Source organism: Drosophila nasuta, chromosome 2L, assembly GCF_023558535.2.
Source record: "Drosophila nasuta strain 15112-1781.00 chromosome 2L, ASM2355853v1, whole genome shotgun sequence".
NCBI classification, from domain to species: domain Eukaryota; kingdom Metazoa; phylum Arthropoda; class Insecta; order Diptera; family Drosophilidae; genus Drosophila; species Drosophila nasuta.
The window spans coordinates 26,605,241-26,628,503 of record NC_083455.1 but is presented as its reverse complement, the minus strand read 5'-3'; the positions used below and the strand labels follow the sequence as shown (position 1 = coordinate 26,628,503).

General features: G+C 38.5%; 3 protein-coding genes across 6 annotated transcripts; all 3 read right to left on the bottom strand.

Moving 5' to 3' along the window:
* Positions 1–1,965: 1,965 nt before the first annotated feature.
* Positions 1,966–3,705, bottom strand: LOC132795616 (cullin-3-B-like). Of its 2 annotated transcripts, none has more exons than XM_060806423.1 (3): positions 3,600–3,705; positions 2,792–3,190; positions 1,966–2,737 (listed from the first exon to the last, which is right to left on the bottom strand). In XM_060806423.1, exons 2-3 carry the CDS (start codon positions 3,164–3,166, stop codon positions 2,369–2,371), a joined length of 744 nt encoding a protein of 247 aa, XP_060662406.1. In that variant the 5' UTR covers positions 3,167–3,190; positions 3,600–3,705; the 3' UTR covers positions 1,966–2,368. The 2 variants fall into 2 exon arrangements, with proteins under 2 accessions (XP_060662406.1, XP_060662400.1); XM_060806417.1 differs by having other exon boundaries at positions 2,792–3,170.
* Positions 3,706–4,203: 498 nt separating this feature from the next.
* Positions 4,204–10,722, bottom strand: LOC132788635 (cullin-3). Of its 3 annotated transcripts, none has more exons than XM_060796151.1 (11): positions 10,529–10,722; positions 9,558–9,855; positions 7,832–8,215; positions 7,012–7,773; positions 6,783–6,953; positions 6,550–6,720; positions 6,371–6,485; positions 6,168–6,310; positions 5,886–6,109; positions 5,686–5,824; positions 4,204–5,617 (listed from the first exon to the last, which is right to left on the bottom strand). In XM_060796151.1, the coding sequence occupies exons 2-11, from the start codon at positions 9,615–9,617 to the stop codon at positions 5,465–5,467; spliced, it is 2,322 nt and encodes a 773-aa protein (XP_060652134.1). In that variant the 5' UTR covers positions 9,618–9,855; positions 10,529–10,722; the 3' UTR covers positions 4,204–5,464. The 3 variants fall into 3 exon arrangements, with proteins under 3 accessions (XP_060652134.1, XP_060652141.1, XP_060652127.1); XM_060796158.1 differs by lacking the exon at positions 10,529–10,722 and adding an exon at positions 10,177–10,193; XM_060796144.1 differs by lacking the exons at positions 9,558–9,855; positions 10,529–10,722 and adding an exon at positions 8,307–9,133.
* Positions 10,723–12,939: 2,217 nt separating this feature from the next.
* On the bottom strand, positions 12,940–13,742 carry LOC132790403 (rutC family protein UK114). Its single transcript, XM_060798905.1, has 3 exons — positions 13,585–13,742; positions 13,277–13,506; positions 12,940–13,118 (listed from the first exon to the last, which is right to left on the bottom strand). The coding sequence occupies exons 1-3, from the start codon at positions 13,647–13,649 to the stop codon at positions 12,997–12,999; spliced, it is 417 nt and encodes a 138-aa protein (XP_060654888.1). The 5' UTR covers positions 13,650–13,742; the 3' UTR covers positions 12,940–12,996.
* Positions 13,743–23,263: the final 9,521 nt, after the last annotated feature.

Sequence of the window (23,263 nt, the reverse complement as noted above, 5' to 3'; positions counted from 1 at the left end):
ATACGCGAATATTTAAACATATATGCGAACGAGCACGAGACAGTTTCGTTTTTCAGTTACGTTTTTTGTTCCAGTTCCCCAAAAAATACAACAACAAAATTCTTGATTCGTTTCGTTTTGATTCAAGACCGCGTGCTGTGAGTTCTGCCCGTTGCGCTTGGAGACCAGACGGCAACTGAGCAGCCAACTGAGCGTCACACACACTCCACACTCCACTCCACACAGCTTCGCGAGCTGCTGTTACGAGTATGGGCAATATCAGTTTTCTTGCCGCCATTACCCTGTAGCCATCCACTAGAGGGTATGATGGCACTCAGCTCAACTGAGCAGTAGAGCTTCTCAGCTAATTCTGAAAATTTCATGACAATCGCATGATATTCGAAAAAGTTATACGCACATTGAGCAAGACTCAATAGTACTTATGTTGCACCTGATTAATCTGTTCCTCAATCAATATTGAGTTCAATAAGAAAACTATTTTGAAATTTAGCCTCTTATTTACTTTTTTAGTTAAAAAACTTTACAATGTTTGAATTCTGAAAATTTCATGACAATTCTGTTTTACCTTTAAGCAAAGTATTTCACCGTCTGTCCTATAAAGCTGTGCTCTTATCTCAGCACTAACTGAGCTGAGCTGTAAAGCCTCTATGATCTATTTATCAAACTGTTCCACCTCAAATTTCAACAATATTAAGTTCAATAAGAAAACTCTTGAAATTTGGTTAAAAACATTACATTGTTTAAATTCTGATAATCTTATGATGTTGTTATTTAAGCATGATTTAAGAATATTTATAGAGTTAGTATCAATACGAGTATCTTTCACTTTCAAACAGAGTATTTCACTGTCTAGCAAGCTAACCTTTAAAGCTGTGCTCTTATTTTTGATAGGTACTCTATTTAGAATAAAGTCATTCACAAATCTTTACTCTTTCCTTCTAAGTAGCTCTCAAAGCTATAAAATATATAGGGTACAAGCAGAAGGAGGCATCTCCGACCCTATAAAGTATATGTATTCATGATTCTTAAATATTATATATGGGCAAAAACCCATTTTTACTAGGGGTCTTAGTTGCTTTGGCTGACAATCTGGTATATTCTGCACTACCACCAGTCCACTTTTAATGTCGGACTATATCAATATAACACAAATAGACTTCAGTATATTTTAAGTATTTTGCAGTACCGCACTAGTTTGTTTTTATCCAAAATGGGTAGCGGATATATCACAGTCGAGCACACTCGACTGTAGCTTTCTTAATTGTTTTGTTTTATTTGCAAATATTTTTAACGAAAAGATTACATTTCATTACAACTCAAATAATTAAATAGCCAAACAATAAGTGACACTACTGTAAAGTTTGAAATATCTATAATTTCTTATATTACAAAATTGTTATCATAATGATTACTCTCATATAAAGATATCAATACTAATTTGTATTTCCCCTAACCAAATGCTTTCTTTATTTAATTTTAATATTTAAGTTCTTTCCCCTATCACATTTTTATTTTTCAAATATAAGAGACTTATGCAGAGTATCTGCTAGTCGAGATCTCCAGTTCATATGTGTGTTCGCTTGGTGCTTTCGAGAGAGCAGCAGCTTGTTCTGGTTGCTCTCTGGTTGCGCTTGGGACTTAGGCCTGGCCTTATCAGTGCGTCAGATCGAATCGATGCGGATCGTCATCTCCATCTTCATTGCCATCGCCATCGCCAACGCGATCGGCGTCAGCATCTGAATCTCAACCTGAATCGTCTTCTCCCTCTTCCCCCTCTCTCTCTCTCTCTGTTGCTGTCTTCGTCTTGGTTTCAGTTTCGGTCGCGGTCTTTGCTTTTCTGTGTTTACCAAAGAACTTAACATATTTATACTGAAAGCCAATAAGCAAGTCATCGCTGAAAAGTGTAGAGCAAAAGTTGGCTTAATCTAATTGATAAATAATTATAAAATTTGTGAGTTAGATAAGTTTATTTACAAATTAGATGTGGGTGAGAGAGCAGAGCACACAATATTGACTATTTGTGTGGCAAATTCTTGGATTTGCACAGATCTTTATAGATACGAAAATATATATTTTTTGTTATTTGCATTGCATAAGCTGCATTTTTTTTTTATTTACTACTATAACAAATTCACGAAATGTTGTTGACAATATTTCGAACTTTGCTGCTTTCTCGAAATGAATAATACATCGACTTTGCTTATCATTTGGTGTCTAAACTATAGACTTTGATCTTAGGAAATCCCCTTGCAAATTCCAAACTTGACACGTACGCAGCTCAATTTACATTTTGTTTACCAGCTGAACGCATTTTGTAGTTGTTGAACTTTGCATTGTGATTTTGTGTCTCAATAGTTTAATGGGCATCTTAAGTCTTGTATTTCTTAATTATTTCTTCTAACAATTTTACAACCTTCTGCTCCGTCACCTTGTCCAAATATTTTGAGAGTCGAGCTGATTCCTTTTCAATGTGCAGCTTCATTTCCTGCTCAAAATCCACAGCTTTGTTTTCCAAGAGCTTCGCCGCTTCCAGCTCATAAAACTTTTCAGTTTGAGCTAGAAAAGGTTCTTCGAAAATCTTCTCATAAACGTAGCGCGTATTTTTGCCCAGAGTGTGGAGCATTGTGCAGATATTTTTGATCTCTAACTGATTTATTGACTCCCCAAGTCGCTCTGCTTCTATCAAATCCAACAAGTTCTGCCTCAGCGCTAGCTTTATGTCCTCAAACTCAATGATCTGAAAGAATTGCATTGTTATAGTTAAGTTTTCTATCAAGTTTTTGCAGCTTACTTCATATCGGAATAATTGCAATCCTAGTATGTAGACACTTTCTAATCCACGTGGCTCGGCATAGCTGCGATCCATGTATCCAAGCATATCACTCAACATGCGCATCGAGGTCTGATGCTCAATCCACACTTCATTCAACTTGGATAGAAAATTCCTGTTCAAATTCGAGATCAATTCTTCTCGCACATTTTGTTTTAAGTGATCTGTCAGCAGCTCCCTTAGTCCATTATACATTCGGAATCCATGTTTGTTCATGACCACTTCGTAGGCTTTGTGATAGAGCTCCTCATGAGAGAGTCCAGGATTATCTTTCTGTAGTTCCTGAATGGCACTCTTAAGAATAATCCAAACATACTTGACGTACTTCTCATCCATGGAGCTATAAAATATGAATATCAACTATGAATTATTATTATTATTTTATTGAAATAATGACTAAAATTCCTTATTCCAATGAGATGAACCAGAGCAACCATCTTGAATTCACCTTTGGCGCACTTTTTAAAATTTAAAGTTCTTGCTTATGCTGTCGATACTTATCGAACTCTGCTGATAAGCTATGTATATCGATTAAACATGATTCATATGTCTCTGCAGATCAGTTATCTTATCACAAATATAATTTGTTTATAAGCATGTAAATATAATTGCTAAACTTTAAAATTTCTGTGTTTCGATTAATCATTTCCATTTTTATATATTTTTTAATTCATTCTTACAATATTTACTACAAAAAAAATCTAGAATTCACGTTTATACTTCATACATTTATATTTAATAAACTATTGTAAATAAATCAGACACTTACTTGAAACTGATAACGATATTTGTATGACGATATTTCTGTGTACTTCCCCCAGACAAGCTGTTAGAAAAAAGCTGCAGCACGTTTCACCACCAAATGAAATGAGAAAATTGCAACAGAATAGTGCTGGGATAATATCGATAAGATTGTCGATATAAAAAATATCGACAAGGCTTTTGAGCTTATTGGTAAAAATGGCTTCGTTCTGTGACTTATTCAAATAATTGATTTTGTATTTTGTTGGATTGATGCTCTTGATAAATTACTTTGTAGAAGACCAATATTTTCAAATATTAAACGATTTTCTGAGTCGAAAACATATTAACAGCAGCAACATGCAGTTAAATTGGTTTAACATCAGCAGCATGTTGTTAAATAGAGTTAACAGCTGCCCTAAGCTGTTAAATGGAGTTAACAGCAGCCCCAAGCTGTTAAGTGGATATAACAGCATTTGCAGCTGTTAACTTTAATCGCTTATTAATGACAGCTTGGCTATCGTTTTATCGAAGTTCGATAAGCATGTCACTAGATTCTAAAAGCGCGCCAAGTGAATTCAAATTCAAAAGAAGCCCAAGTGTTCCATTGCAAATCAAGTACTCATAAAAACTTAATTTTAACGCTCATATACGTTTTATTTATATTATTTTTCCATACAGAAGAACAAAAAAATTATGTACAATTCTTTTTCTTGCATTTGCTCAGTGCTTTTTCGCCTGCTCGCTTGCGCTTATAATATAATAATTATTACGGACTCTCTCACATTTGTATGTATGTAACTCTGCAGCAATAATAATTCCAAATTTCACTTAATTCAAAAGTCCAAAAACAAAAAGAAAATGTGCCAAAAAGATGAATTCCATTTTCTTTTTTTTTTTTGTTTTTACATTATTGGCATACATTTTTGTTGTTGTTGGCGAATGTACCAATGAATGTAGATGAACAACTTTCATACACTTAATTATTTAGTTTATAAGCCTGATTTCACGAATATATGTGGTTTAGCTTTATATATATATATATATAGTTATAAAAAATCGATTTTAAAAATGTGTGTTTGTGTTAAACTCTCTTTTTCACATGAATCTCGAAACGTGTTCTTCGTTTACGTTTTAAGGATTTAATGTTAATTGATTATTTAAATGGATATAGGGGAAATGGTGAGGGGTGAGAAGGAGGAGGAGGGAGACGTAAAAAATGTACATCAAACGCTCACTAAATTTATTATATTCATTTATAAATTTATTACTTTAGCTATATTTATACTGCTGCTTAGAATTAAGTTTTTTGCATTATGCATTAATTCTTATTTTTGCTTCGCGTACGCTTCTCCATCCGTATCTATGATGAGTGTGAAAGTATGTGTGTATGTGTGTTTATGGGAGGTGCTTATTGCTATACAATTTTCGTATTTTATGTGTTGTCATGGTTGCTTGTGGTGACAAAAGTGGTATTCAAAATAAATAGCAAAAGTATTTGGAGAATTTAGAGAATAGTCGAAAATATATTATATTTGAATATGGATAGCACTTGGCAAGGGAAAGAGGAGGGAGCAGGGGTGCCTAAGTAGCAATAACTGTTCAATTTTGAATGTCAGGCTTCTTACAAATTTCGCACTTGTCTATTGAGTTCTATATTATTTCTTGGTCAAAGTAGTTTTTGTTCCAGTTTGCTGGCTGCTTAGCTGCACATTTTGGTTGTAGACTGTAGATCCCAAGTTGAAGCTGATGGAGTATGAAATGTAGGGAAGGGAGTATTATGCTTTGTTAATATAGCTTGAGAATGAGAGCGGGATGAATGGTGGTGAATGAGAGGAAGGAGGATGATTGCGCGCACACATTCCTATTGTTGTTGTTGTTGGTTTGTTTGTTTTAAGCCAAGTAGATGTACACCTTGCGATCTTCTGGCGTTCGCGCCAGATATTCACGCTCGATAAGGCCTTCGATGCGCTTCTTGATGAACACAGGTGACGGCAAGAAACGTGACTTTAGCTGCGACGTCACGTCCGACACCAGCAGATTGTGCTGCAATAAGATAACGATAAAAGGTATCAGATAAGATGTGGATAAACATTATTTCACTAGAGATTTACCGCCATGCGTTTGCGAGCCTTCATAATGCGTACGATGGCTGCTTCAATTTCATGTTTGCGATCCTCATCCACTTTGCCACGCGTCTCCTTGCGCTCCGGCTCCGATTCGCCCTTGGCCGCAACCGTTTGTATCTTTACCCTGCAGGCAGAATGAGGTTTAGTTTTGCCAAGCAAATAAGTTATATAAACTTGTAACGCACCTGTGGAACTTGGAGACAAATGCATCGTTCACATAAAACTCATCCGAGGGCTCAATGTCTTTTGTTTTCGTTTTGGAGTTGCGCACCAGCAAACGCTGGGCAGGCTTGCCCATGGACAGCGATTGTAAAGCGCGCACCAGCTCCCTCTCGGGTATGTCCGTCTCTTGGTGTATGTCATCATAGGTCAGCACATCCCGATTGTTGAACAGCAACAAGACGCACATCTGTGGAGAGATAATTTGATCAGTTTTGTTAGATTCAAGAGAGAGCATTCTAATTCACCTGGTAGGTGGACACTTGTAGTATATGCTTGCGTGTTGTGGTGGGCACAGCGCAGCCACTTGAACTTGAGCTTGGCCCATCCTTGTCCTTGTCGCTGTCACTCGCTTTGCGGCCATAGAAAACGGCATTGATGTAGGCAGTGCCTGAAGAAGGAAAGTATTCAATTCCAGTTCATAAAGTCACTTTGAAAAGCCAGAACTCACCCATTTGCGGCTGTAACGTTAGCTGTCGACCCGAGTGTTTGTCCAAATAGAACTTTTTAAACACCTCAAAGGCCTCGCGTGGTGCAGAGGGTATGTTGCAGTTAGGCGTTGCCGTCTACGAATTATAGAACATTAAATAAAAGGCATCTTCTTTGTAATTAATAGTAGTTGCTTCTCACCTGTGTGGGCCAAAAGCCGGTGGTTAAAATGCGCACCGTCAGCTCAACACCGCTCAATGACAAATTGTTATTATTTACATAACTCTTGAACTCATCCATAATCGTATTTGAAACGGACATATCCTTGAACATGCCCTCCAGCTTTGATGTAAATTGACAGCCACATTCAGTCTGCAAACAAAAGTGGAATTAAGCAAGATTTGAATTGATAAAGTGACCAAGAAAAAACGCACCTTTAGTTTGGATATCATGTTCTTTTCAAAGTCATCGGAGACTGATTTGTTGAGCAGCAAACGTTTGGCCAAATGTGTCTTGTAGTAGCGCTCGAAGACATCCTTTTCAAGCAGGAAGCGGAACAACACCATTGTCTTGTCCAGAATGGTCTCGATCTCCTGCTCGCTCATCTGTTTAATAATAAATAAAGTTAACTATTTCTTTATTTAAAGAGAGTTTAATACTCACGCCCTTGCCACCCTTTTTCAGCTTGTCGTCGATGAAGAGCGACAGATATTCGGGTGATTTGTTGTTCAGATTGAGAAAATGCTCGAAATCCGCCGAGATCACATTCTTAAAGAGTCGATCATTGCTAAACGAATGCAACAAGAACTGATCGAAACGATCCTTGAGATCGAGCAGATTTTGCACAAATGTTATCGGATTTGTATTCCCATTCTCCTCCTCCTTGACCAGCATGCTTCCCTGTTCCCGCAGATACGCAGACATTGTGTCCGCTATCACCTTGAGGCCCTCCTCCTTTAGTCGTGAGAATAGCTTGTATGTGCATGCCAAATCCTCGGTCTTCGAGTTCTTAATCATATACACCACACCCGAATTCTCCATCTCGACAATGGTGCGCATGTGTTTCTTAATTAGCTCCTCCTCAACGACACGCACAATCCGTGGCTCGGTATCTTTGTCCAAATAGAGCGCCGCTCGCGATGATTCCTCGGTGATGCGTGCCTCGACTTTCTTGATGTAAACGCCAGCGTTATTCTCCGCAAGAAAGTTTTGCGATTCGAATTTGTAAAAGGCCGCCGACTGTGAGAGGAACGGCTTCTCAAAGTCCTCCTCGTAAACGGTGCGCGAATTGATGCCCAGCGTGATGAGCATGGTGCAGGCATTCTTGATGGCCAAATGATTGATGGCCTCGCCATGTCGCTCCTCCAGCACCATGCCCAGCAGCTTTTCGCGCAGCGCCTTCTGTATTTCCGGAAAGCGAACAACCTGCAGAGTTAGTGAGTGATTAGTTAAAAGTTAAGCGTGGTAAATTCATGAACTAAACCTGATCCCTGAAGAGTATGAGTCCCAGATTATAGACATTGTCCAGGCCACGCTGCTGCACATAGACGCGATCCATGTACATGAGTATGTCGCGTATCATGACCATCGAGGTCTGATGATCGGTCCAGGCCTGATTCAGTTTGGGCAGAAAATTGCTGTGCAAACTCTCGAGCACCTCCTGACGCACCTTTTGCTCCAGATGCTCCGAGACAACCTCACGCAGTCCATAATAGAGACGAGTGCCATGCTTGTGCAGCACCATGTTGTAAGCATTGCGATACAGTTGCTCAAAGGACAGTCCCGAGTTGTTCTTCTTCTGTATCTCCTGTATGGCATTCTTCAATGTGGCCCAAATGCTCTCCACATACTTTTCATCCATGGAGGCCTGCAAAAAGAGATGAATAAGGAAGCGTTTAAGAGCGAGGAATGTTATAAATTAAGGTAATAAATTGATTGAGCTATTCTTGGGGGCTAACATTGAATGCACGACGTTTGTACTCGGGCAGCCACAAAGGATACTTGCGTCCGAAATCACGCAATTGTGTGGCAGCTGCCGCTGTTGTGGCACGCACCGAGTGCTCGCTGTGGGGCGGCATTGAGGTGCCAGCGCAAGCGCGTGGCGATGCCACCAAAAGTGGCACATTCAGGGGCAACTGCTGATGCTGCTGCTGTTGCTGGAGAGGATTACGCGTAATGTTGCGAGTGTGGCGACATCGTAAATTGAAATTATTGCGAGCACTTGGATTATTCAGATTATTCGGCTGTTGATTGGTGTTGCTGGCGGCAAAGAGTGCAATCCTTGGATCATGGCGACTGCTGTACATCGATGCTGGAGTCGCCTGCGATGGATAACGCACAGGAGTCGAGGCGCTAAGCGCACGCTCCCAGCTATAGCGCTGCTCCCCAATTATGTAATGCGATTGCGATGGTGCCAGCAGCTGCTCCACTTGCAGCTGCGGCAACGGATGCGTCTCCTGTCCCAGCTGCTGCTGCTGTTGGTGTTGTTGGCGCTGGCTCGCTGCTGGAGCCGGACGCGAGCGGCCGCCCGTTGCCGTCGTTGGCCTTATTGACATCCGCCTCGACGACAGGGATTCGAAGTATCCAGCTGCAGTCGTATCGTCATCAATAATGCGTCACGTCTCTCTTCTTCTGCTCCTGATGCTTCTCTTCTCTCTCTCTGTGTCTGTGAGTGTGTCTGTGTGTTTGTTTGTTGGGCAAACAACAACAATTTGTCGAAACCAAGTTGAGATTAAAAATTGAGAGAACTTAAAAACTAACTAAAAATGCGATGAAGCTTTTTCATTCATCAAACATTTTAAACCTGACAGCGCTGCTATTTTTATGTCTAATAACCCAGTAGCCTGCTAAGCTAACCCAGCAGAAACCTAGCTGAAGAGGATCGCGAAATTCTTAAATGTCCACAAGAGGGCTTCGATCCTCCAGCCAAAGTGCATGACATGTCCTGCTGCATGTCCACACTCTGTGCTGTGTTGCTAAGCAGTGTCCTTAAATGTCCGCTAGAGGGCTTCGATCCTCCAGCCAAAGTGCGTGACATGTCCTGCTGCATGTCCACACACTGTGCTGTGTTGCTAAGCAGTGTTCTATAACGCCGGCTAAAGCTTGATCTATTAGATCAGTTGCGTTTATGTGTACGTAATATCTTATCGCGTTGTATCACGCAATTATAATTTTTTTGCTGGCTCATCGTTGCTCCACAGACTACTTACGGGAAAGGCGCGTATGCGCATTTTGCCCTCCTTCTTGGGCGGATTGCCGCGTAGATTCATATTTTGTAGGCGTTGACGGCACTGCTCCTCCACTTTATTTCCAGCACTGGCCGAAAAAGCTTCCGCGGCAACAGCGGCGGCGGCGACGTCGGCAGCGGCGTCGACAACAGCGTTCTTCTTCTAGTAAACAAACGATTACGTCGTTGTCTTCTAATCGCTTTTGTTTTTGTTGCCGTGCTCTTTTTGCGTTAATGAACTTTGTGGGCGGCGGCGAAGGGGACGTCGTCGTCGTCGTCGGCTATGGGCAAAGGAAAAGGAAAGATGAAAGCTCACTGCGTTTGTTTATTTTTTTTTTTGCAATGCAACTGCGACAGCGACAGACGGATTAAGTCTCTTTGTTACAGAACTCTCCGTGTGTTGTGCTCTCTCTTACTCTCTGATTGCTGCGTTGGATCTATGTGTGTATGTGTGTGAGGAGATCTTTTAGTCCGCTTTCAGTAGCAGCAGCTCAACGACTTTGTTGCACATACACACACATGCACGCACATACGCATACTCTTACACTCACACGTACACAATGTCAGGCAGTAAAAGAGAAATGTAAAAAAGAAAAACTCACACGGGGCGCTAGAAATCGTCGATGAATAATTGTTATGTGTGTGTGTTTGTGTGCGTTTAATGTACCTCCAACTGCATGCAATTAATTAATTATTATAATTTATTAGTCAAATACTAAAAACACTTCACTATTTCCAGCTACACAAGTCAGTTATTTTTGTTTTTCTTGTTGTTTTCTATAGTAGAAAACTGAAGTATTGTTTTTTGCTATTTCACTTTTTCATACATGGCAAAGAGACCAACTGCGTTAATGTGTGCGTGTGTTTTTGCTGTCTGTGCATGTGTGTACATGTTTTGTGTTTGCGCGTGTGTGTGTGTGGCTGCTGCTTCTGCTATTGTTGTTGTTGTTGTACCTTTTCTTTTTGCGTTTGCGGCGTTCACTTTGTTTGCTATGAATTTGTTGTTTAGTTTCTTGTTATCACTCGCTTGTCGTTCTTGCCACAGATTTGTTATACACTTGATTGTGGCTTATTACGTTATCATGCATTGCAATTTGTATTGATTTTAAAAAAAAATCATATGAGAATTCGGCTGTAGACCAGCGTGACCGCAATTTCAATTAGCAATTAATACCAATGTATATTGACAAAATATACCGCTTCCTTTGGATCTATCTAATAAAAATAATATTGGTATATCTTCTATAATTTGACGCTACTTTGGATGTGTTTGTAATTTTAATATGATGACCGTAACAATTAGTTAGTTCACTGCTTATTTAAATAAATTATTCATTAGTTGTAGTCAAGATTGCTAAAGATAATGCTTGAAAAATTTGAATTTATTGTTGCAGCTATTTTTTAGCCTTTTAATACCAACAAATATTTAGTTTACTGTTCTTGGTCACACTGGAGTCAGCTGGTCCCAAACGATAGTATCGACTTTTTGCGATTCGCACAGAAAAATAACAGTCCTCAATGTATTGTAATAATTTTATAAAATAATTAAAAAACAACTTCATGAAATTAACAAAATTAATCATTATTGACCGCCGGTTTTTAATGCTTAAAGTTCCCAACTGTTTTTTAAGCAAGCCAGCGACATTTCTTTCGTTGTTAATGATTTATTTTTCCTGGCGCCTAAAAGTATGCAACATTTCTGTCAAGCACAGAGACAACGTTTGAGGTGTAATATATACTTTTTGGTATAAAAATACTAAACTCTTTAGACAGTCAACCAATGTTTCATAGCCATTCCGTTACTTGTTTCCTAAAGCATTTTCCAAAATATACTAATAAACCAAAGAAGTGTAACGTATTTTTTGAATCTTTGTACCTTACCTTATATTATAAAACTATATGCATATGCAAAATAAGAAACAACGATATATCGCTTCAGTGGCAGTAAAGCTGCTCTCCACCTCCAGTGGCTACCGCATGTGGCTTGTTTAATTAGCGATTGCGCGATCTGAGCGCATTGGCTGATAAGCAAATTGCCAAAAATTTACAACAAACTTGCGAGTTTAATTTGTGTATTAAATTTTGCCGCAGACAGCAGAGGACAGACGGCAGACGAAGTCGCTGCCTTTTGCCTTCCTTTGGTGGTTGCCTTGGCTCGTGCGTGTAAATTATGCGCACTTTCACCGCGTTGGTGTTGCAGTCTCTTTGTGGCAAGCCTGTGTTGTCCCTTTTTTGCTGTTGGCTGTGCGTCGATATTAATTAGCCGCACTTCATAGCCGAGGCAAGCCACAACAACAACAACAAAAACAGAAAAAAAAGAGTTGCGTAGGTGTTTAATGTCAAATGTCTGCTGCAAGAGGAGTCTTCCTCCTCTTCTCCCTCTCCCTCTTCATGTGGCACAGCGGGTCACCACTTGTTGCAGTTTGTTGTCATCAATTTATGCGTATTTATTACAATATTTATGCATGTAAATTTTTGTGATGCGCCTCGAATTAATTACACGCCACGCATATCAACATGAATGTTGCCAGCTCTGCGGGTGCTAAACATGTTGCCAGTTGTTTTGTTGTTGCCTAGCAACAACGTCAGCAACAAAACATTAACAGCAACATCAACAGCGAGAGCGAGAGCAACAACAATAATAATAAAATCGTGCTGCATTGGAGGAAAAGCATTCATATTCACACCAGTGCATGCAAAACAGTTTGGCAACAAGCTTCATAAATCATGCAACAGCCGCGCGTCGAGTGGCAGACAAATTCACTGAAATTTCAATGAACAAAATCCAAAAACAAAAAAGCGACCCCAAAAATGGTCTATAGCCTAAAAGGCAGCCGCATCAATGTGGAGCAACAACAACAACAATAAGTTGTCGGCATTATGAATAACTTTTAAATTTGAATGTGAAATAAACGCTTTGTCTAAGGCGCCTGACTAACCGGCTACCGTTAGCAACATTGCCAAAAAGCAACAACAGCAACAACAACTTGTGGCGAATGTTGCCAATGATTTATGCAGCAACATTTGATGAAATATAATACAAAAGCCGCACGACAACAACAACAACAACTGCAACTGCAACAGCAGCTAAAACAAAGATAAATTGCCGCTGCAGCAAATTGTAAACTATATAAGGTTTAAATGCAAAGTTGTTTGCCGTGTCTCCCCCTCCATTTTGTTTTTTACATAAGACTTCACATTAGCGACGCCTGCGCACGCAGCTACATTTCACCGGTGAGACCAGAGTTGCAACATATTAGAAAATATACTAATTACTAAGGACATCTCCTTTGAATGTTGATCAGGTGTGACCAAAGTTGGATTATGCAAATTATATGCCATTTACCTTGATTAAACACATTAACTCGAATTATTTACATTTATTTTGCTCTCTTTGCTTACAGCTTGGAATTCGTTAATTGCTATTCGTTGGGCACCGTGTAAACAGTGCCAGTCAAAGCGATGCACTCAATCTCGACCAACGCGTCCATTGGAAGTTTCGCCACTTGGACGCAACTGCGGGCTGGAAAGTCCTTGCTGAACACTGGAAAGAGCAGCAGCGATAAGCGATTAATGGTACAGAGAGCACAATTAAATGTGTTTACGATTGCTGGGGCGCGGCAAAAACATTTATTAGTCAAGCTGATAAGCTCAAATTGATGTAGATGCCTTATCGCCGACACACAAAAAAAAAGGTCTTACCTCGCTTGTACACCTCGTTGACCGCAGCAAAATCGTTGAGATCTTTAACAAACACCGTGTTCTTCACCACCTTATCGATATCGGAATCGGCTGCCTTGAGCACAGCCTGAAGATTCTTAAGCGCCATCTCGGTTTGCTCAGTGGCGCCACCTGGCACCAATTGCATAGTTGCCTTGTCCAAGCCCAAGCAGCCAGAGACGTAAACAGTGCGATCGGCCACAACAGCTTGACTACAAAAACAAAACAAAGAGAATAAGCTCTCTCATTCTCATACACACACACACACAAACACACGCAATTGTATTTACTTGTATGGCGCTACCGGCTTTGCTGCATTTGCAGTGCTGATTAGTTTACGCACAATTGTCGACATGCTGTTCAAAATATTAATACACAATTACTATTGCTTTGATTAATTATGCTGTGCACCTGTTTCCACGGACAGTTTAATATAGAATGCGCGGCTGCTGGACGTCAACAGCTTATCAGCGCGGAAGCTTTTGGAAGTGCTCTCCCACTCTCGCGCTCAACCGTTGCGCAACTGCTCTAGCGTGAGCTTTTTACTCAAAATGGTAAGCTTATCTAAGAACATGCACGCACTTCGCAACACTGTCGTTATCTGTGGCCAATTGGGTCGCAGGGCGCACTTTCTCTAGCCAATATTTGATTTAATGCATTGCATGCCACATCACTTCGCCTGGCCACGCCCCGTATCCTCTCTGGCTAATTATTTATTATATTTGGCAATTGCTGTCTGTCAGTCGCTGTCAGGAAAGCACCGTTGCCAGAATTTTTACGCATGCCAAAATATCAAGTCGAGTCTGTAATTATTATGGGATCTCTTTCTTTACTTTTTTCTTTCTTTCGTTGGGGTCTTAATCTTCTTGACTTTTTCAAGTCAACAGCCAAAGGCAAGAGCGACAACGACAACGACAACAACGCAGACTGGGCGCAGTTGGCGTAGGTGCAACGCAGAGCACACAGAACACGCCCTAAAAACAACGCCTGCCCCAAAGATTGATTGCACTCGCTTTGTTGTTGTTGTTGTTGTCGGTGTTGTTGTTGTGGGGCAACCCACGAAGATGCCTCAGTGTTGTATGAGGCTAAGGCTGAAGAAATTTTGTTGCCCTGCAGCGTTTTAATGTCGCATTTTAGCGCATTAATTACTTTATGATCCACTTTATGCGCATCAAATATGCGAAACGCAATGAAAGCAAATCAAAAGGGCTTTTGACGGGAATGCACGAATTCGCAATACCCGGTAACTTAAACTGGAAGCTAAGCTGCCAAAAATCTTACTTTAATTATAATGGATAGATCAAAATTAGTCATCTTAGCATGATTTTAGACTTATATTTTAAAGAAGTGAAAAGATCTATTAATTTTCGTTTAATTTATAGACTTCAAAATAATCAATTAAGATTTAAAATCGTGTTAAATTGACCTGTTTTAAATTGAACAAATATATTTTTTAAGGAAAAATAAAATAGAAAATATATATTAATTTTCATTTAACTTCTTATTTTTCGATTTATAATGAAAATTCTGTTCTAAGGAATTCTTTTGTTTTAAATTAAAAATACTATAAAAAAATCTATTCATTTTCATCAATTAAGATTGAAAATCCTATTCTAAAGAAGTATTTAATTTTAAATGTTTTAAAGAACGTAAGATTTTAAAATTTAATTTATTTCATAATGAAATTCTTAATATTATTTAAAATAATCTTTATTTAAAAATTCATTCTTCTAAATTATAGTCTCTCTGACTCTATTCTAAATCTGTCTGATTTAATACATTAGAAATTAATGTCTTTTGTTTTTGTACACAAATTCTTTTTGCTTGTCAGCAATTTCTTATTTATTTATTATTTTTTTTCCAGTTTCTGCTCGTCATGAAATTATGAAACCCTTGCAAAACTCTGGATACCTGGTATAAAAAGCAATATCATCGTCGAACCTTTCTTCGCAGACGGGACTTCGTGGGTGTTGACTTGAATCAACTTGGCAACTTGGTGGAAAATAAACATTCTACATTCCTCATTGATATTAATTAGTATGAAAGAGGATTTTTTTTGTGGTTGAGGTGGTTTTATTTCGGAATTGATTTATATGCATACATACATTTATAATATCGGTAAAGCGTCTCTGTCAAACTATAATGATAGCCTCTGGCATTTACAAACAATTTACATTAAATGCTTTAATAAATAAAGCTTTAAATAAGCCAGAGTCATGTTGCCATATAATTAACATTCGACCAGGCAAAAGCCAAGACCAGCAATAACAATAACAAATTGCCTCCGACTCGAAGGTGTGCATTAAGCAAAAGCACAGCAAACGAAAAAAAAGGGCCAAGAAGAGAACTGCAAACAGAACAAGTTGCAAACTTGGCTGCCAGCAGATTGGAGGCAGCTCCAGAGCCCTGGAAGCAGGTCAATATTTATGGCACTTGTTGTGCTTGTGTTGCATTTGTTGTGTGGCAGCGTCTTCTCGCAAAGACAAAGCGATTTTCCGCTGACCAACAGCATCAACTTTCCCTTTTCATTTTCCATTTAAATACCCGGGAATCAAAAGAAGTTTGAGAGGATTTTAACATTAGATCTCTTTTAACCTCATAAGGTATATATAGTATTTATATTATACTAAAAATGTTAAGTATAATTTATACTAAAATTGATAAATGGTATATAGTATTTATATTATACTAAAAATGTTGAGTACAGTTTATACTAACATCAATAAACTGTATATAGTATTTATTTTATACTAAAAATGTTAAGTACCATTTATACTACAGTCAATAAACTGTATATAGTATTTATATTATACTAAAAATGTTAAGTATAATTTATACTAAAATTGATAAATGATATACAGTATTTATATTATAGTAAAAATGTCAAGTACCATTTATACTAAAATCAATAAACTGTATATAGTATTTATTTTATACTAAGAATGAATGAACTTTAAACTAAAATCAATAAACAGTATACAGAAATTATATAATACTAAATATGTTGAGTACAATTTATATTAAAATCAATAAACTTTTAAACCTTATATATAATTTTGTGTTTTTCCTTCCATCCTATTTAAGCCAAAGAATTTCCACATTCCCTAAAGCTACTGGGTATCTCACAGTCGAGCATACTCGACTGTAGCTTACTTGTCATTTTGCCCATTTGACATGCGCCGTCGGATGCTCGCCTCGTCATCTTGGGGGCTGCCATTTTTTATTGGCTCAAATAACTTCATTTGTTTAAGGCTTTATTGGGCGCTTTATTGAAGCGCCGCAAGCGGCGACACTGCAGCTGAGGTTGCAGCAACAGCAGCAGCAATGGCAGTGGCAGCAGCAACAACGATGGTCTGCTGTGGCAAAGGCATCGCGTAAATTGCAACAATTTCTCAGGCGCAGTTTGCAGCCACTATAATTTGCATGTGATTTTTATGGCTTGGCGAATTTACTGTCTAAATTATTTGATTTTAATTTGCTGCGTAATTGCTGGGTTCACATTGCAGACAAAAGGAAAGAAGCCCAGAATCCCGTCTATTATCACATAGATTTATGTTAATGGCGCAATTTTCGAAATCGATAGTTAAACACGCTGCGCACTTTCAAGGACGATCTATCGATTTGTTATCTTCATCACAACTACCAATCGTCTGTTCGATTTCCTCCCCACTCCGAGTATCGTTTATCGCTTATCGTGCAGTCTAACTTACCTATCGGTTTTCTCAAGTGCGCTTCGTGTCGTGGCTCCGCCGTTATTACTCGAAAATCGAAATTTAATTGGTCCAATTGGCCTAAAATATGTGCTAAACGGTTGTCGGTAATGCGGCGCGCAACGGGTGTATAAAATTTGTTAAAGTTATTGCAGTTTATTTGCTTAAAATCATTTTTTCATAATTTGCAGTGCGTTGTTGTTGCCTAGTGCCCGCTGGCAAAGTCGAGCTTTCGTTTTCTGGCGCCATTTAATCTATCGTTGTCCTTCTCGTACGCATTGATTGCCGGGTCTCCACTACTTTCGTTTCCTTTCGTGCGCGCGTTTTTCGATCGTTGCTCCTCTTTCGGTCTTTCGTTTGTGCAATTTTGTGCGAGTATTAGTGCAAATTTCGTTCTCTTGTTAGCTCGCGCTTAGAAAATATGAAACGAATTAGTGTATGCGAGTGTGCTAATAAGATGCAGCAGTGGCAAAAATGCAGAGGCTGATTGAGTGAAATAACAAGCATCTGTCTTTTGTTTTTGTTTTTTTTTTGTGTGTGCTAATAAAATGCAGCAGTCGTCATATTTTCTAACGCTATTTAATCTGTCGCTGTCTCCGGGTCTCAGCTACTTTCGTTTCCTTTCGTGCGCGTGCTTTTTGAGCGTTGCTCCTCTTTCGGTTTCGTTTCGTGTATTTCTGTGCAAGTGTATTAGTGTTTCGTTTCTCCTGTTTGGCCGCGCTTAGAAAATGTAATTTGAATAAGTGTGTGTGCGTGTGCTAATAAGATGCAGCAGTGGCAAAAATGCAGAGGCTGATTGAGTGAAATAGCAAGCAGCCTGAGTCTGCCTTTATTTGTTTTTTTTTTTTTGTGCTAATAAGATAAGCAGTGGTCATCTTGCAAAAGCTAATTGAGCTGCCACTTTAAGTAAAATATTAAGCAGCCTTAGTCTGGCTATTGTGTTTTTGTGTGTGTTCTAATAAGCTTTGGATTAAGCTTTCGCTAATAAGATCACTCTTTTAAAAGGAATGTAACTTCAACCGAAATTTGAATACAAAAATAAGGTAAGTGTCATTTATTTATTTTACACCTGTTGAACAGAGCGCTCAGAAATTGTAGAACAATATTGTTGCCTGCTCTAATCTTATTGGGAGTGGTATATCGGATAGCTTTTGTGCTGTCTGTTGCATGTTGCTGTTGCTGCAATGGTTTCGGCCGGCGCCTCTGAGCAAACAACAATCAATAAGCCGGCCGCGCGCACTTTAGTTTGCGACACGCCTTCCTTTCGATATGAATGTGTGTCTGCCACAAATTTGCCCCTGCCAATAATTCAATTAACGTGGTTGCAAACGTAGCCGAGAGCCAAAGAAGAAACCTGCAACACCCGTGTGTCCAGAGGTTGCAGGCTACCAAACAAACAGACCCTGGGCAAAAGAAACATCAACAACACATTTATTTCACAATTGGCGCACATTAATCAATGGCAAATTGGCCAACAACGGGAGGAGCCAATTGACTACAACAAGTACCCAAGTTGCAAAGTCGCAACAAGGAGTCGAGTTAGTTGTAGTTGCAATTAAAAGCAGATTAATAAGCCGCCCAGTGGCAACATTGGTCGGGCCCAGTTTCAGGTGCAGAGACAACGCCAAGTTGGCAATCGAACGTTGAGCGTTGTCATCCTCTCTCGCCTAGCATTCGAGTTGCTCGCCGTTTGTTGCTTCTCGTATTACCAACAACTGCGTCGGCGATTGTGGCCCACTTTAATTGCACTTTTCATACTTGTTAATTTTTCAATTTTCCTTGGCCACCGACAGCGACAGCGACCAGTTGCCAAATGTCGAACGTGCAACGTTCCCTGGACCACACACAAGCAAACAAACAAACAGAGACAGAGACTTCAATACAGATACAGGTGGACATACGAGGGGTCCTATCTATCTGCTATATATAGTATAGAGAGTTCAGCTGTGACCCAAACAAACTCTCGATGCACAGCGGGCACAGCTGCTGACTGTGGGGGCGCCTCATTCGCCTCACTCGCTGCCTGCATTTGGGCCAAATTAATTGCTAGCGATTAAATTTCAAATTTTCCATGCCAAGTCTCCAGTTTTTGGATTCGAGCGCATTCGCTTCCGTGCTGCGAGTTTTGCGTGCGGCAACATTTGCAACATTTTCTCCTACACTCCCTGCCCTTTCCCCCACCCTCCCCTGCACCTCCCCCATAAAGTGAAAATCATTAGTTTTCATTTGTGGCGTTTAGTTTTTTGTTTGTTTGTTTGTTAGGGCGTGTGCCGCTGCCCGCTTTTGGTCGGCAATTGTCGTGCAACTGTTTTGCAATGCAAAACAGTCAAATGCAACGTCCAAGTGCAATTTTCACTTGAGTCCACAACGTCAAGTTTCTAGCTGTCGTTGCTGTGGCAGTTGCATGTCAGCCAAACTCATGTGAATGTTCTCCTGTGGCGAGCTAAGCGTTTGCCCAATAGAAGTGCAACATTTCAGATAGGGTAATATGGACTAATAAATATCAGCGATTTTATTAAGTAATTCAATTTAATTTGTAACTTTAATTTTTATGTTTCCTGAAAATATGGTATATGTTGAATGTTGTACTATATCAACTATATCAAAATGTAACTTTTGGTACATTTTTCAGTATTTGTACAGTATATTAATTTGGTATATTTTAAAATTAATACTGCACTCGATAGTATATATTTGAATATATCAAATATTGCATTTGGTATGATTTAATCAGTATTTTTGCGATAAAATGATTTGGTATATTTTTAATTAATACCGCACTCTGGTATATTTTTCAGCAGTACTCTTCAGTATATCAAATATTGCGTTAAGAATATATATTTTTTTAGTATTTTTGCAGTATATTAATTTGGTATATTTTAAAATTAATACTGTACTCGATAGTATATATTTGAATTTATCAAATTTTGCATTTGGTATGATTTAATCAGTATTTTTGCGGTATAGTGATTTGGTATATTTTTAAATTAATACCGCACTCTGGTATATTTTTCAGCAGTACTCTTCAGTATATCAAATATTGCGTTAAATATATATTTTTTAGTATTTTTGCGGTATATTAATTTGGTATATTTTAAAATTAATACCGCACAGTTTTGCTTTTATTCACAATCTGTAGCGAGTATCTCATAATCAAGCACATTCGAACGTAGCTTTACTTGTTTATTCCTTGATTTATCCAAAATTTTTATGCTTGGTATTTTCAAGTCGAGGAATTGACATTTATTATTTTTGAATTTTTGTGGCAATTAAACACATTTGCTATTGGCCTCGGTCAGTTGAAATGATTGTGCAAATAAAACCAAAATATATTCGAAAGTCATTCAAGTGGGCAGCAGATATTTTATGAGGAAATTCTCAATTGCCAATATACTTTAAATTAACAATAAATTATTAAATATCTAAGATATTAATGAATTGGTTTATTCGTCTTACCTTGTCTTATTATATACTCTGATTAGATAAAAACATTTTGCAGAGTTAACACCAATCATGAGAACCATTTTAAATTAAGTATTAAGTAGTCAACCACCTGTCGCTGCCTATCTTAGGAGGCTTATCATGGTGTGTCTCAATTTGTGTTCATGATAAGATAGAAAGTAGACAGCTACGGGAACTCACTCAGTAATAATAATAGTTTGGCACGCTCCTCTATTAATCAATTATTAGAAAGATAACAATATAAATTGCTATGCAGATAACTATAAAACACTTTTGCAAAGATTAAAAAATTCGTTATCAACATTGTTTATTTCTTATATATTTGTATGACCAATCTGAGATAACGGTACTTTTATAATTTAGTAACATTTTAATCGCTCAAAAGGGGACTTTTTCAAAAATAAAATCACCGATCAGCTTTCATCGATTTGTGCTGGAGGTCTTGAGATATAGATAGCAGCGCCTGGTGACCAAGTCTTCATTGCGATAACATTTTGTGGTCCGCAGTCCGTGGTGTTTGTGATTGTGCTACTAGCGAAAGATATCAGAGTCCTGCTCGAATTTGTGTACGATACTGGATCATAGTTAAAAGTACTGATGTCACTCAAATTCTTGCATGAATCGCCATAAGAAAGTGCGCCCCAATAGCTGAGAGGACGCAAATCCTTTAATTCGTTTCTCCAATTCATTTCGCCAATCAATGAACGTTGCACCTTTGTGTCATCGATAGTTGTGCGATTCCTTTGGGGCTCTGAGATATATCCACGTAGAGTCCTGTTATTGATTTCCACATCGAGATAGTAAATCGCATTCGACGTCAAAGTGTAGTTGAAATTATAACACGATTGCTTTCCATTGATTAATGTAAAATTGTTTGAGCAAGTAAAGTTGGGTCCAGGACTTGAACTGTCAACTGAATCGAACGACAAATGGATTCCAGTTCGTGAATCGTTGCTATAAATACCAATGTGACCATTTAGAGTTTGCAATGTGACCGAATCATTGACTGTGAAATCCAGCGCATTGTGAATGCCTCCAATGCTTGAGATATTGCCGATTGTCCATTGGAAAACACTGCGAATTCCGGTAAAGTTTGAATCGGCTGCCCACAGATTAACTCGGTATTGCTCAGGGTATGTGGAGACGCTGAGAACTTGAGTTGATATGTAATTCACAGGATTTTGCTGATCCTTTGTCTGCACTACAACTTTGGATTCATCTTGGAGTTTGGTTTTGGCCGAGACGCCACTGCAGAGCAGATATAAACCAAACAGGCCAATGAACCACGTCTTTTGTGAGGAACTCATCGTTGTATACTGAATCAAAACCTCGTTGCCTGCCAGCTTTATAGCAACTTTATCAGTCATTTATGTTATTGATAAGATTCGGTTCTAGGAAGGGCAATCTAAAAGGTACATCAGTTATATAGTGCAGATCGGTTTAACAAACAAATATTTAGACAGATTCTGGGAACGATGACACATAATTGCATTGATGGCGAAAACAAAAGCAGATCAAAACTTATAATTTCACAAGAAAATTAATCACTTTTCTTATTAGTTTCCGATCTGCAAATGTTTATGTTATATAGGGTATTAGGAAGTTCATTGTCAACTATCAGCTTTTGTATTTAACCATTTATTGACTGGCAATCGTGTTAATTGACTTCCAAGAACGAGATATGAATGATTTCATAAATTTAGTGTATTGTACAATTCATACAGCGAACCTTCTCAATTATATAAGCATTGTCTTTTTTATATTTATATCATTTTTATTTTAAATTGTTTACAATTATGATGTTATTTCACATAATTAAAGTAGAAATCGCAGGTCGTGTTCAATTGATTTGAGCTGTAGATCTGGATATGAAGGCGGTGGAACGAGCAACCCAATTTGTTGATACAACAGTATATTCTGATTTGCACGGCACAAAGTACGTACTACTGCCTAAAGATCTGGTCCATCTTCCGGCTTTGTTGTATGACTGTGGCTGGAAGGTCAACATTGTAATATCACACGAATTTTGGCACCATGTTTCCCTATGAATTCCAACCCAATATAGCTCAGGATTTATTCGATTCAGGTCATTGGTATATTTAATTTCGGCAAGTAAAAAGCGTGGTAAGTAAGGATCATCAATATCGGTAAGATCGGTTTGAGGAATCGATATATATCCACGAATAGTCTTTTTACGGATTTCCACATCGAGAAAATAGATCGCATTCGAAATCATACTAAAATTGGAATTAAAACAACCATTATTCTTGGCAGAAAAATCAAATCCATTGAAGCAAGAGAATGAAAAGCCAGTTGAATTGCTTTCCAATTCATTCATGGACAAATAGACACCAATTTCTGAGCCTTTGCTGTTGAATCCAATCTGTCCATTCAACTGAACCGTTTCATTAGTTGCATCCTCAATCGAGAATTTCATAGCGTTTAAAATGCCTTGACGATCGCTGACAGATTTTCCTATCCTCCATTGGAATGCACTGCGAAATCCCGTAAAGTTTCTTGCATTCTGTTTTTCAATAAACATTCGAAACTGTTGAATATAATCTGACGGTCCTCTAGTCGAATCCACAGTCACATCCTTGGAAAAGTTGTTAATACTGGGTGTTGCGAAGATGCCACTGCACAGCAGAGAAATACCAAAGAGGTAGAGAAAACACTTTGCTGCTGACGAATTCATTGTTTAAGAGTGACTAAACATCAAGTTGCTTGCCGATTTTATATCAACTTGATCAACTTAGCGTTGTAGATAAGATTAGATTCTAGGAAGGGCAATCTAAAG